At 45.3% G+C, this 15,504-nt stretch overlaps 1 protein-coding gene across 1 annotated transcript in view; it reads right to left on the bottom strand.

The window, feature by feature from the left end:
• Window positions 1-7,656: 7,656 nt before the first annotated feature.
• LOC123768335 (uncharacterized) overlaps window positions 7,657-15,504 on the bottom strand; it is a 33,068-nt gene continuing 25,220 nt past the window's right edge. The window contains exon 2 of the mRNA XM_069306883.1: window positions 7,657-11,110. Within this exon, the coding sequence (XP_069162984.1) occupies window positions 7,846-11,110 (3,265 nt within the window). The 3' untranslated portion in view covers window positions 7,657-7,845. The remainder of the gene's footprint in view (window positions 11,111-15,504) is intronic.

Genomic DNA, 15,504 nt, shown 5'->3' with positions numbered 1-15,504 from the left:
AACCTAACTATAGCATGAGGCCTATCATCAGTTCTGTGGGATCCATTTCTTACAAGCTTTCTAAATGGTTTACCAGAATCTTGTCCCCATTGTTAGGAACTATTTCCTCTTTTCATTTGACCAATTCTCTTGAATTAGTTAACAAATTGGATAATGGCCTACCACGTCAACTGCCGGGGCGGGATGGGGAGGGGGGGGGGACGGAGGGAGGCACGTGAGGGAAAGTGAACCATAGAGTAAGGCGTCACTAGGAACACCCGCTCACCGGTCAGGCGGAGGAGGCTGGTGTTGGGCACATTTCAAATTCCTCCTCACCACCACACCACCTTCCTCACGGGCTCAGTGAATAATAGTGAACAAGTTGTGTCCGTTTAGTGTATACTTTGCGGCCCCGACACACACAAAGTGCATACCATGTATATATAGTGCCATAATGATATATACATCTCAAAATGCCAACTCCGATATACAGTACCAAACACACCACAAAGTGTCAACCCCAGTTTATAGTGTCATACATATAACAAAGTGCCAACACCATATCCTCAGTGCCATACATATCCTGGTGTATATATATGAATGCGAACTGCATGTCATGTGTATAGCCCAACCGATACTACCTCCTCCACACCGACTCCATCCCTCTCCCCTCACCAACCGGCCCACCTCACTACTTGAGTTGACCCTCACGTCCTGACCCCCACACCCAGCCGGGGACCCCACACCCAGTTGCTGGCTCCACACCCAGTTGCTGGCTCCACACCCAGTTGCTGGCTCCACACCAAGTTGCTGGCTCCACACTCAGTTGCTGCCTCCACACCCAGTTGCTGGCTCCACACTCAGTTGCTGCCTCCACACCCAGTTGCTGGCTCCACACCCAGTTGCTGGCTCTACACCCAGTTGCTGGCTCCACACCCAGTTGCTGGCTCCACACTCAGTTGCTGCCTCCACACCCAGTTGCTGCCTCTACACCCAGTTGCTGCCGCTACACCCAGTTGCTGCCTCTACACCCAGTTGCTGCCTCTACACCCAGTTGCTGCCTCTACACCCAGTTGCTGCCGCTACACCCAGTTGCTGCCTCTACACCCAGTTGCTGCCTCTACACCCAGTTGCTGCCTCTACACCCAGTTGCTGCCTTTACACCCAGTTGCTGCCTCCACACCCAGTTGCTGCCTCCACACCCAGTTGCTGCCTCTACACCCAGTTGCTGCCTCTACACCCAGTTGCTGCCTCTACACCCAGTTGCTGCCTTTACACCCAGTTGCTGCCTCCACACCCAGTTGCTGCCTTTACACCCAGTTGCTGCCTCCACACCCAGTTGCTGCCTCCACACCCAGTTGCTGCCTCTACACCCAGTTGCTGCCTCTACACCCAGTTGCTGCCTCTACACCCAGTTGCTGCCTTTACACCCAGTTCCTGCCTCCACACCCAGTTGCTGCCTCCACACCCAGTTGCTGCCTCCACACCCAGTTGCTGCCTCCACACCCAGTTGCTGCCGCTACACCCAGTTGCTGCCTCCACACCCAGTTGCTGGCTCCACACCCAGTTGCTGGCTCCACACCCATTTGTTGCCTCCACACCCAGTTGCTGCCTCCACACCCAGTTGCTAGCACCACACCCAGTTGCTGCCTCCACACCCAGTTGCTGCCTCCACACCCAGTTGCTGCCTCCACACCCAGTTGCTAGCACCACACCCAGTTGCTGGCTCCACACCCAGTTGCTGCCTCCACACCCAGTTGCTGCCTCCACACCCAGTTGCTGCCTCCACACCCAGTTGCTGCCTCCACACCCAGTTGCTGCCTCCACACCCAGTTGCTAGCACCACACCCAGTTGCTGGCTCCACACCCATTTGTTGCCTCCACACCCAGTTGCTGCCTCCACACCCAGTTGCTGGCTCCACACTCAGTTGCTGCCTCCACACCCAGTTGCTGCCTCCACACCCAGTTGCTGCCTCCACACCCAGTTGCTGCCTCCACACCCAGTTGCTGCCTCCACACCCAGTTGCTGCCTCCACACCCAGTTGCTAGCACCACACCCAGTTGCTAGCACCACACCCAGTTGCTGGCTCCACACCCAGTTGCTGGCTCCACACCCAGTTGCTGGCTCCACACCCAGTTGCTGCCTCCACACCCAGTTGCTGCCTCCACACCCAGTTGCTGCCTCCACACCCAGTTGCTGCCTCCACACCCAGTTGCTGCCTCCACACCCAGTTGCTAGCACCACACCCAGTTGCTAGCACCACACCCAGTTGCTAGCACCACACCCAGTTGCTGGCTCCACACCCAGTTGCTGGCTCCACACCCAGTTGCTGGCTCCACACCCAGTTGCTGCCTCCACACCCAGTTGCTGCCTCCACACCCAGTTGCTGGCACCACACCCAGTTGCTGCCTCCACACCCAGTTGCTGCCTCCACATCCAGCTGTTGCGTCCACACCCAGTTGCTGGCACCACACCCAGTTGCTGCCTCCACACCCAGTTGCTGCCTCCACATCCAGCTGTTGCGTCCACACCCAGTTGCTGCCTCCACATCCAGCTGTTGCGTCCACACCCCCCGTCCCCAACCTCTTACGATCAGGCGGTCACGGCTTCCCCTCCCTGCCCGCGCCAGCCCAGCCTTCCATGCAGTCCCCACCCACCACCGTCATGCGCCCTCCCACCCAAGGCGCCTGCCGAGACATGACGCATGGTATAGGGAACTACCAAGACCCCCCAGCCAGGAGGGAGAGACAAATACTCCAGTGCAAGGTGTCAGTCACTTCACCTAAGGGGATGGCAGAAGAGGCCGCTGCCAGCCAGCTCACCCACAACGAACCCAACTAAAGGAGAGGCACATGCAGGGGTTGTGGGAGCAACATCAGCATGAATCTGGTCTGCAGAGTCATACGCCAGCATGGTAACTGGGCTGGGTGAGAGAGGTCTCCCGTGTGAGGAGGCAGCACTCAGGAGACTGATGCACCTGTGCAGATTGCTACAGACGACCTGCTAGAATCAATTAAGGCAACATCAACCAAGACACTCAAGCACATCCCAAAGGCATCTCGCCCATCTGCTGCCGGAAAATACACGGACCTCATCAGAAAAGTCAACAGAGAGTCAAACATCCTTGATGAACCGGATACCGTCAAAGCCTGGCACAATTTGCTACCTTTTAGCAACGCATGCTTAGGTGTACCAGACAGAGGAGGCAAGACACTGGCCTCATCCTTCAATAATGCAATTAGGGATTTTCCCAGGGCTGTCAACCTAATCCGCCTCCCCATACACCGCCGCGGCAGACTAAGTAAGACTCAGCGACAACAGGAAATTAGTTACCCAAGTCAGCAAGAAAATTGAAAAGGGTTTTTGTTGTTGTTTAAGATTAGCTACCCGGAACAAAAAGTTCCGAGTAGCGGAAATACAGTCGGGGCACTCAGGTTGATCACAGGTGATGACAAAATTTTATTAAGGGATGAAACCACAGCCCAAGCATTGAGATAAAAACTCCCCCTCAGGGCCGTAGTCGGACCTCCCCAGCAGGTCGGGGTCCCCCCTATCCCGGAACCTCTCGTCCTCCGGGAGTCAGAGGTTTATAAAGCTATCGTTTCATTTTCCCCCCGGGCTCCTCAGGAGGCTACACAGGGGTAAGACCTCAACTTGTCAAGGAAATAGTGAACCCTGTTCTTGGCCCAGCTGCAGAGGCGCTCCTGGCAGAAATTACAACGTTTGTTAACAACTGCCTCGCCGGGTTAATCCCTGATAAAATCAAACCATTTTTCCTTGGTGCATCTCTATGTGCCATGAAAAAGAAGGGGAAAGTTATCAAACCCATTGCCGTTGGTAATACCCTTCGCCGCCTAGTTACAAGGGCTGTTGACAGAAGTATCCGAATAGAAGCAGCCACCATGCTGCAACCCAACCAGCTGGGGTTTGGGGTCCCCCAAGGCTGTGAAGCAGCAGCCCATACTGCACGAGCCTACATTACTTCTCTTACTGAAGACCAGGCAGTAGTAAAATTAGATTTCAAAAACGCTTTTAACTCTGTCAAAAGTTAAGTAGTCCTCACCGCAGTCCAGGAACATTGTCCAAGCATTCTCCCGTTTGTGTCAGCAGGTTACATCAAAGACTCAACCCTCCTGTTTGGCGAACACGAAGTCACCTCAGCAGAGGGGATTCAACAGGGAGACCCACTTGCACCCTTCCTCTTTTACATTCGAGAAATTATAACCAGACTGTCCAATGAGCTCAACATCTGGTTCCAGGATGATGGCACTCTGGCAGGCACACAAAACTTCCTGTTGGGTGACCTGCAGCTGGTGAAGACACGGGGGGAGACCCTGGGTCTCGTTCTTAACCCCGCCAAGTGCGAAATTATTGCATCCAGTGAGAAAGTCATTAGTGCAGTGAAATCAGTTTTACCAGAAGCCTCAGTCATTAAACTCACCGACAACACACTACTTGGAGCATCTCCGGGCCGCAATGCCATTGCTGCAGTCCTGGATGAAACGTTTAACGACCTAAAGAAGATGGAAGAGAGAATAGGGTACTTGGACTCCCATGATGCCCTCTACCTTCTCACAAAGTGCCTTACCTTGCCCAGGCTAACACACTTTTTAAGGTGTGCACCCACTTTTGGCATCCCATTTCTAAGTCAATATGATGAGCTCCTCAGATCAATATTCAGGAAGGCGCTCAACCTAGATTTAGACGACAGTCAGTGGGACTTAGAATCACTACCAATGAGATTTGCGGGGATAGACATACGAAAGGCAACTGAGGTAGCACTTCCAGCATTCTTATCCTCATGTACAGCAGCCAACGAATTAATAGGGCAGATCCTACCAGAGCGTATGAGAAACAAAGCAGAAACTCATGATCAAACGTTCATTGAAGCAGCCAGACAATAGGAAACCATTGCACACCCTCAACCCCGACTACAAGCCACAAAAGATCACAAGCAGGCCCACTGGGATTGCTCCATAATGGAAAAGACTGCCACAACAATGCTTTAAAACGCAGATGCTGAAATGAAAGCCCGCCTCCTAGCAGTAACAGCACCTCATGCCGGGGATTTTTTTTTTTGCAGTGCCCAGTGCAGCCCTGGGAACTTGCCTAAATCATGATGCTCTCTGCATTAGAGTTGCCCTTCGCCTTGTCGCCCCTATCTTCACCGAACATAGGTGCATCTACGGAATTGCGATGGTAGACCAATATGGTCGTCATGTTCTGGTATGTTGTAAATGTTAGGGTAAGATTGTAAGACATAAAGAAATCAACGACATCATCAAGAGGAGCCTCGCCACAGCCCGCTGCCCAGCACAAAAAGAACCACACTTATTCATTCCAAACAACCCTCAGAAGCGCCCAGATGGGGTCTCCTTGCTTCCTGGATGGATAGTAAGGATAGAAGGAAGGATACCTGGAATGATAGTAAGCAAGTGGTGTGGGTCTACACATGCGCTGCCACACTGGCAAGTACTCCACTACAGCACATGCCCAGGGGGTGGCGCTGCTTCTTTCAGGGAATCGTAGAAAATTATCAAATACAGAGGTCTGGCACACTGCTACAGCTTTGTTCTGATCGGTTTGGAGACCCCTCGGTTTGTGGGGGAAAATGTGCAGTGAAGTTCATGAAGGAATTGGGGGGCAAATTGATCGGCGCTACAAAAGACCAGAGAGCGAAAAGTTTCTTGTTCCAGCGCCTCAGTGTCGTGATTCAGAAGGGAAATGCCTGTTGCGTCTTGGGTACTAGTTCAACTTCGGAGGAATTCGAAGAAGTGTTTGAATTATACTAGCTGTACCCGGCCACGCGTTGCAGTGACCATCGATCTAGGTGTCGTCTTATAGTAGTGTTTATTTCTGTGTTGCTATATCCATTGTTCACTAACACCTGAATTATTCTTTCAAACTCCCTACTCACATTGTTATTTCTGAGCAGTGGGTAAGGGTTCGATGAATATAAGCGTTGAGAACACTGGCTTTGTATCTTTGGGGGCACTCACTCCTACCGTTTAGGAGTAATCCAATGTTTGTAGGTTTAGTATATACACACTGGTGCTTAGAGAGGTCCTCTGTTTTTCTTATAAGTACAGCCAGAAATAGCAGACTGTTATTTTCACTTTTTCCGTGGGTAAACCGAAGTAATGATCCTCTCTCTAGATGGCTTTTTAGGTCGGTTAGTTCATCTGGATCTTTTACTATGACAAATGTCATCTACATAACAGCAGAATACCATTGGTTTTTGCCTACTACTGAAAACTCCCTCCTCAATGGTCCCCATGTAAAAATTACCGAATAACACACTCAAGGGGGTATAAAAATTTTACATGGGGACCATCTATATATATATATATATATATCACCAAATCACCTCATTCTTTGGGGCACACGTGAGGAACACAAATGCGAACAAGCCTGAATGGTCCCCAGGACTATATGCGAATGAAAACTCACACCCCAGAAGTGACTCGAACCCATACTCCCAGAAGCAACGCAACTGGTAACTACAGGGCGCCTTAATACACTTGACCATCACGGCCGTGAAAAGGAAGTGATAGCCGAGGCTATTTGAGCCACTTCCCCGACGGCAACTCGGATGGTAATCTTGGGCATAGCATTTCACCAAATCACCTCATTCTTTGGGGCACACGTGAGGAACACAAATGCGAACAAGCCTGAATGGTCCCCAGGACTATATGCGAATGAATGCGTCTCACACCACACGCCCTCCGAATTGCTGTGGCCCTCCGAATTGCTGTGGCCCTCCGCCTTGCTGCCCCAATCCACACCAGATATAGGTGTATTTAGGTGGTGGCTGACAGGTACGGCCACCATGGCCTACTCTGCCAAAGCACAGGGGGATGGCACTCGAAGCACAGTGAAGTTAACGACATCATCAAGAGGAGCCTCACCACAGCTGGATGCCCAGCTGAAAGAGAGCCCCGTTACCTAACGCCCCGTAACTCTGATGCTCTTATTGGTCGCCCGGATGGTATCACAGTGAACCCCTGGAAGAATGGCAAGCAGTTGGTATTGGACTACACGTGCGTATCAATCCTGGCTAACACCTACATTGACCTCAGTGTTGCACAACCAGGTGGCGCTGCCACCCACAGGGAAGCAGCCAAATCCCGTAAGTATAGAGAACTGGATCACCACTACAATTTTGTCCCCATTGCTTCTGAGACACTCGGCGCCTGGGGTAAAAGTGCTACCAGTTTTTTGAAGGAACTGGGTTCTAGGCTCATTGAAACAACAAGGGACCCTAGAGCTGCCAGCTTTCTTTTCCAGCTCCTCAGCGTGGCGATACAGCGGGGAAATGCGCACTGCATCCAGGGTTCCTGCCCGCCATCGGAGGAGCTGGAGGAACTCGACAACCTATGATAACCATCTTTGTAACCTATATGTAACTCCTTGTTTTAACAAAGTTCAAATAAAGCAAATATATATGTGTACATACAAAAGAATGAGGGTGGTAGGAGAAGATAATATTAGTGTTCAGTGAGAAACCACAAGGTCTCCTCTGAATACTTTTTATTTTCTTCTCCGAGGCTATGGGTCCTCACATTGGCACCAGAGGTGGTACCCTCACAAACTTTTTATATATATATATATATATATATATATATATATATATATATATATATATATATATATATATATATCATATCAGTGTCAGCAATTGGGCTCTTAACTACAAAGTACAATAATGGAACACATTCTGTTTTATAGGTAAGAAAATTGAAGTCATTTAAAGGGATTCTACTACCTGGAAACATACAGAGGATCACATTAGCATGTTATTACATATTAGTACTACTGTTAAGGCAATTCACCATATGAATATATGTAACTAACACAATGCTTGGTTACATATATTTTAGTTTAGTTATCAGCGCTCTGATGAATTTATCATATTTACCATTTGTGGCATCATTTATGTGCTGCAGATACACATACAGATTTACTAAATATCCTGATATAGAAAATTCTTCTATAACAGAAGTTAAACAATTTACTGTATGTTGAAACAGCTTGTTGAAGTCAAAAGTGTTAGAGTGTGAAGTTTCAGAGGAATCTCCGTCATTTTGACGTTGACCATGCAAATTCCCATCACATTTGCAATTTAAGCATACGTAAGAATTATACACTGAATTTAATCCAAAAAAAGGCACTCTTATTGTGAAATGGGGGTTTATTCTTCCTAGTTCATGATCTGCGTCACATTCATGACAATAAAGAAATTTTTTAATTGGCTTTGAAAAAGTCTTCCTCCGTTCGTCTAATATTCCTACAGTTTGCCAGTATAGGTGTTCAATGCTCTGTATGACTCCAATCCCAGCATTTAATAGCTGTCGTGAAGGCGCCAATGAAAGAAGCTGTATGTAACTATCGTGCTGAACACCATTTTCTTTGCAAACTATTTCAGCAAAATTCACTAATATACGTTCATCATCAGAGGAATCAGACGCCCGAGTGGACTTAAGGTGGTGAACAAGTGCTGCTGACTCCCAGACTTTCTCACACGAGAGAATTGAATCCTTTGTCAGGTATTTAGATTCCTTTAAACGAGCGATGAACTCTTTCATTTCAGCTTTCAACTCTCTCTCAGCAGAATCAATCACAGTTGCTGCAAACACCTCATTCATCAAAGTTTTCAGGGTGCCGACAGACAGAGCTGAGAGATTATGTAGAGATTTCATACATTTTTTCCAACTCTTGTTCCCAATTCTCCAATAAACCCTGTCCAGATCATCAATTACATCAGTTTTGATGTTGCTGAGAGCAGAATTATTAAACTTCAAGAAAGTATTACACTTCACGCCATAGTTCTTCATGGCCTCAACGACTGGTGGAGTCTCCTGACTGTCTGCAAATGTAACAAATGTAAAGAAATGGTTTTCAACACTCTGACCAAACAGTGTGGAGACATAGTCCATAACGAGACGTTCTGATGATGTTAGACGTACCAAGTGAGCTTGTGCAACAAAACCAATGGCATGGATCTCATAATTTTGTGAGGCAGCATTTACCAAGAAGGTTTTGAGTGACTGGACATGATCTCTCACTTCTGCCCCTGAGGAGTCATTCAGTCCTGGTGTGTCTATAACAGTAATGGGAGTCTCGTGTTCACCAGAGCAAAATGTATAAGCAGTAATTGAGGTTGTATATGACCGTACATCGTTAGAGTTTCTTACTACGTGAACCAACTCACCATCAGCAGTTTTAACACCTCTATAGTAGTTTGCAACAAAATTTACCAATGTTGTCTTCCCACTTCCTGAAGCTCCAAGAAGAATTATGGTTTTCTGCTTCACTTCTGAACGAACTCCATAGTACTTCCTAATCATTCCACATTCATCAAAAACTTCTGCTACGGGCTTCAAGCAATCTGTAGCCACACTAAAATCCTCTTTGTCTTCTTTAGTACTTTTGATATATCCTGGAGATTTTGCTTTGTGCATATTAGAATAAACTGAACCTTTTGCCCCTGATTTGAAACTTTCTGAGTTGCATATTTCTTTGGGTGTCAATCCAGAAACATTTTCTGAGTCTGAGTTATGAGTCTGCTTTGTTAAATGAAAACTTGAATTGACGCAACTCATTCCAGCTCCATCTCCACTACTGCTTTTGTGAATTGTTAATGGAACTGATAAAGTTTCATTTGTTTTTGCTAAGATTGTGTCCAAAAGTATTCCTGGTTCACCAACAGCGACATAATTGTATTTGTCTTTTTCAGAAGGGAAGTTGTCTAAACTCTTACCCAACGATGGTTCTTGGTAAACAAGACCCTTTCCAGTATGTAACCTATTCCTCGCAAAACGTTTTGGGCTGCAAATTATATCATTTTTTCCTTCGGAAAATTCTTTACTGGTGAATGTATCAGTCATACTTTCTGATGAAAGTGAACGATTATGAGGAACTGCTCTTACACACATTTGGTTTTGATAAAGATATTCACTGGAGCAATAATTCTGCCTCAGGGCAGTGATCATGGGCCCGCGAAATCCACCCATGCAGCCACGAATGTATTTATTGCCCTTGTTTTCTTTGTAAAACTTTCCACTTTCTTCCTGACGAAATGATTTAAATATATTTGTTTTTTTGGGTAATTTGGCGGAATTTTCAACTGGCCTATTGGAGTTGTTTCTATTACCTCTTTGTGTTGTGTTTGCACCGCGGCGCTTGTGGGTCTCAGCCACCTGCTTGTTGTCACACTGACTTCCTTTCCCTGACAACCTAGGTTCAACAGGTGATGTAATTTTCTTCTCATTTCCAAATAAAATCTTGTTGCCATTGAGAGCTTGTTTACTTTTATCATAAGAAAATTTGCTATCAGAATTAAGATTTTCTACTACCAGACTTTTTTTCTCGGCATTTACATGATTTTCTCTGCATTTGGAAGTGCTGCCACTTCTGATAACTTGTTGATTCCTTGTTACAACAGGTTTTGTTATGATCTCTTTAGTTTTTGTCTGGGAATTCTTAACCACAGAAGCATAAGAAGATTCCTTAGAAATAAATGAAGCAGGACTTACTAATGTTGCAGAATAAGGTTTTATACTCACTTCAGAATCCTTCACAAGGCGACAAAATTCCTGTAAAGCATGTTTAATGTTTTTTAAACTTTCTCTGTTTTTCCCTTTATGGTATATATATATACTGATATATTCTTTGTTTAATCCATTTGGAATGTAGCTTTCATTACTGCCTTCAGCCATGGAGTGTAAATATTCTTTCAACTCTGACAACTCCTTATGTCCCAATTTATAATAAAAATTTATGAGTAAATAAACATCATTCCTATAATTAGGAGAACCTACAATGTGTTCCTGGTGATGAGCCTTAATGTTTTTATTTTTCTCGATAATTTTACTTCCTTCCAAGAGAATTACATGACCAGTTTTCATCATTTTGTAGTCTTCCATCCATGCGGCTCGTGGGAAAACGTTCGAGGTTTTCACTGCATGATCAAGAAAGTCTTTTTCCCTAATTTCAAAATTATATTTTGGAGGTAATGTCTCGCTGCTGAAATTATTTGGGTTTTGACACGGGAAATTTTTGTTCTGCTCCTTATCATATCCAAGGTCACCTTCATCCTGATGAACACTTGCCTCTTCTCCTTCAGGTTTTCTAAAAAAAAAAAAAAACTAACATAGATTACAACATTGTGCATATTTTTTTAATGAGCAAATAATAAAAGAGAGACTTTAAAGAAATGTGACATACATTTTTACACCAAATATTATAGAAAAACAAAACATGTCTGTGAATATACATCCAGCTAATTGTTGTTTTCAAGGTTGAATTTCAGAGCCTGGCTTCTAAAATTTATTATACTGGTTCAGCTGTTGCCTAATGTTCGGTCAGACCGTCTTAGAAAGCGACATATAAGATCTGTTTTCACTTGTTCTCTCTCAATTGTTTTTTTCCACTTTTTCAGTTCCCTTACAATGAACGGGTTCTTTTCAAAATGAATTCACAATAACGTAATATATCTATGAGAACACCTTGGCAACAGGACAGTGGGTTGATCCAATTGTCCTACTCCAGCATCATGGGTCACCCCCAGAGGCACATCGTACCCATAGACCATGATATGCTAAAGTGCATGCAGGATACATAAAAACCTCGATTGGCTTTTAGCTCAGAGCTTTCAGAGTATTAGCGGGTTCTCGGTGGACTTCAGACTGAGTAACGTCTGGGTAATTGGTAAGTCGCATATCTGAGATGACTCAGGATAGATGTTTGATCCCGCCATCCGGCTGTAAAGATGGACGTAAACAACAAAGGCGGTTGGTGGAGACCTCCACTACAATCATCCTGTCAAATCTCAAGACACTTCAGCATTCAACTGTTCCAAGAGGATAAGCTGGCACAACATCTCCACGGTGCTCCACTGACTTTGATATAATTTTGTGAAACACTTTTCGTTCTCTCTTGTGAGGGAAAATTGGAAATAAAAGTTGAATCTAATTTTAAGAAAGTAAATATAAACACCGCTCCTTTTCGTAATATGATAACAATTGTATGGGACATGAACGCTCTCTGCCCGAGGAGGGGGACTCGCCATATTTACGACTCAACGAGAGAGACGCGGGCAGCAGTGCTGGGTGTTCCTGTGTATTAGCGAAACTTCCATGAAACATCTCACTGATCTCGCCCATAACAAGGAAAGTACATCAGATCCATATTCACTCCTTAACAAACAGTGTGGTCATATAGAGTGAGAGTATGTTTAAGAGGTGTGAGAGAATGGATTTTCCCAGATAGCCTATGCCTATTGTGTGCGTGCAAGCAGGAAAGAGCCAGTGCACAAGCCTGTGTACCGGGCCTTACATTTAGAAATACTTGACCTACACCAGCTTGTTGGGTGTCTCTGGACAAGTCTTGTCAAGACCTTTCTATTGCTATTACAGTGGCCGCTGTAGCAAGTCTTTAAGTAAAGATATAATCATGAGTATGATTCAGGTGAGTTTGGTGTAGCTAGTGAAGAGGGGTGTGGTGGATTTGGGGGGGGGGGAGTCAATGGTCGTGGGCCGCCACCCCACCGCCGTGACGTCACAGGCCCCTCGTGGCACAAGGAAGCCTTGTGACTGGTTGATGGTAGATGGTGGATGGTAGCCGAGGCTAATTCCCCAAAGAATGAGGTGATTTGATAAAATACCATGCCCAAGATTACGAACAGAGTGCCGGCGCGGGCATGGGGAATTAGCCTCGGCTACCATCCTCTTTTGTCCGGTCGTGTTGGTCGAGTGGTTAAGGGATCCTGTACATCAGATGCATTGCTTCTGGCAGTATGTGTTCGGGTCACTTCTGGGGGGTGAGTTTTCAGTTGCATATATGCCTGGAGGCTGTTCAGGCTTGTTCACATTTGTGTTCCTCACGTGTGCCCCAAAGAATGAGGTGATTTGATAAAATACCATGCCCAAGATTACCAACAGAGTGTCGGCGGGGGCATGGGGAATTAGCCTCGGCTACCATCCTCTTTTGTCCGGTCGTGTTGGTCGAGTGGTTAAGGGATCCTGTACATCAGATGTATTTCTTCTGGCAATATGGGTTCGAGTCACTTCTGGGGCGTGAGTTTTCAGTTGCATATATGCCTGGAGACTGTTCAGATATGTTCGCATATATATATATATATATATATATATATATATATATATATATAAATATATATATATATATATATATATATATATATATATATATATATATATATGTCGTACCTAGTAGCCAGAACGCACTTCTCAGCCTACTATGCAAGGCTCGATTTGCGTAATAAGCCAAGTTTTCCAGAATTAATATATTTTCTCTAATTTTTTTCTTATGAAATGATAAAGCTACCCATTTCATTATGTATGAGATCAATTTTTTTTATTGGAGTTAAAATTAACGTACATATATGACCGAACCTAACCAACCCTACCTAACCTAACCTAACCTATCTCTATAGGTTAGGTTTGGTTAGGTAGCCGAAAAAGTTAGGTTAGGTTAGGTTAGGTTAGGTAGGTTAGGTAGTCGAAAAACAATTAATTCATGAAAACTTGGCTTATTAGGCAAATCGGGCCTTGCATAGTAGGCTGAGAAGTGCGTTCTGGCTACTAGGTACGACATATATATATATATATATATATATATATATATATATATAGAGAGAGAGAGAGAGAGAGAGAGAGAGAGAGAGAGAGAGAGAGAGAGAGAGAGAGAGAGAGAGAGAGAGAGAGAGAGAGAGAGAGAGAGAGAGAGAGAGAGAGAGAAAATAAATAGATACCCTCCCCTCCCCAACTACAATAAACGACTGTTTAGTGATACATCAAGACGAGTGATGCATAAATCCTTTCTCCTTCCATATATCATAATTATTTGCAACAAAATATGCTGTCCGGTCGATATGAATTATTGCTGGCAAACCTCCATCAGACTGAAAACCATCTCTACATTGTTTATGATCGGCAAGGCCTCAAGTCCTCAAATGTGCGTAGTTATCATTGTATCTGGTGTAAGGTGCTTTGGAGGGAATAAGGCACACATAAATGTAAGGCTGTATTACTAAGTGCGTGCCAATGGCTATAGCAACATCCTTTATTTTTATAGTTATCCTAAGTTGCCATCATAATATGGGAGATAACAACAAATTTGTCACTTGCATTCGTTTATCGTCAATAGTGTATTCAGTTGATTATTTGTTTAAATAGATTAAAAATATTTAACTAGGTGCACAATACATTAGACGACACGACACATGAATTATGTATATAATACACTAGACGACACGACACATGAATTATGTATATAATACACTAGACGACACGACACATGAATTATGTACATAATACACTAGACGACACAACACATGAACTATGTGTATAAGATACTAGACGATACGACACATGAACTATGTGCATAAGACAGTAGATGACATGATACCTAAACTATGTGTATAAGACATTAGACGACACGACATAAACTATGTGTATAAGTTACAAGATGACACAACACATGAGCTATGAGCACAAGACACTAGACAGCACAACTCATGAGTTATGTATATAATATTCAAGACGAAACAACACATGAGCTATGAGCATATGCCACAACACTTGAGCTTCGTGCACAATATACTTAACAATTGCAACACACGATATATGTGCTCAAGACACTTTAATATTGTTACTATTCCTTATGACTGTATTTCATCGCCATAAATATCAGCCTGTATTGTTTGAACAGGTTAAGCTCTAATGGGATGGGATTGGTGCGGTTATTCTGGAGCGAACTGTCGATGGGGACTCAACGGCTGACCGCCAGAGGGTGCGAAAGTTCTCTACCTCACTCCGCAGTTTGCTCCTGGCTGGTGGTGTTGCGCAGTTGGTGGTGCCCTGCTGGTGTGGGGATTAGGCCCTATGGGATGGGGTCTCCCATGTGTCCGGTGAGGAGGACTATGTCAGCAGGGCTGGAATTTTCTACCCCTGTGGACCATACGGCTGTAGGCGCGCCATTGATGGATGTGCTACATGTAAACATCACTGATTTAATTGGTATCTAGCTCATCCGTGATCGCCGTGTGGTGGTCAAATTCCACCTGCAATGTGTCTTCCAAGATTTTATCCATCGGTATGAGGGGCACTCTTTCCTGATGTCGGACGGCACTGGGACTTTGAGGATTGTGTACCTCAGTGTATCGACCACCTACGTGGCTATGAGGGGTGCGCTATTGGATTTTCGGACGTGCTTCTGTTTTGGCTCTTTGAGAGGTATTTTAAGGTCCAGGACATTAGGTGGAACCAGGTCCCATCCGGGTATGCTAGGGGCCTGCTTGCTGGCACATGGACATTTTTTTTTTTAAGTCTCTCAACCACCATATACCGTCTTCTGTGTCGGTGATGGGGGTTTACCCTCCATTGCTTATACACTGGCCAGCCTCGCACATGTTTTCAGTGTGGATTGTTGGGTGACCTGGCTGCGGCATGCAATGCTTGGTGTGGTGGACTGGGTTAATATCTTCCGGGATGCTGATTTTCCCC

Source organism: Procambarus clarkii, chromosome 59 (genome assembly GCF_040958095.1).
Source record: "Procambarus clarkii isolate CNS0578487 chromosome 59, FALCON_Pclarkii_2.0, whole genome shotgun sequence".
NCBI classification, from domain to species: domain Eukaryota; kingdom Metazoa; phylum Arthropoda; class Malacostraca; order Decapoda; family Cambaridae; genus Procambarus; species Procambarus clarkii.
The sequence above is the reverse complement of the archived record's forward strand: the minus strand, read 5'-3'. Positions and strand labels throughout refer to the sequence as shown.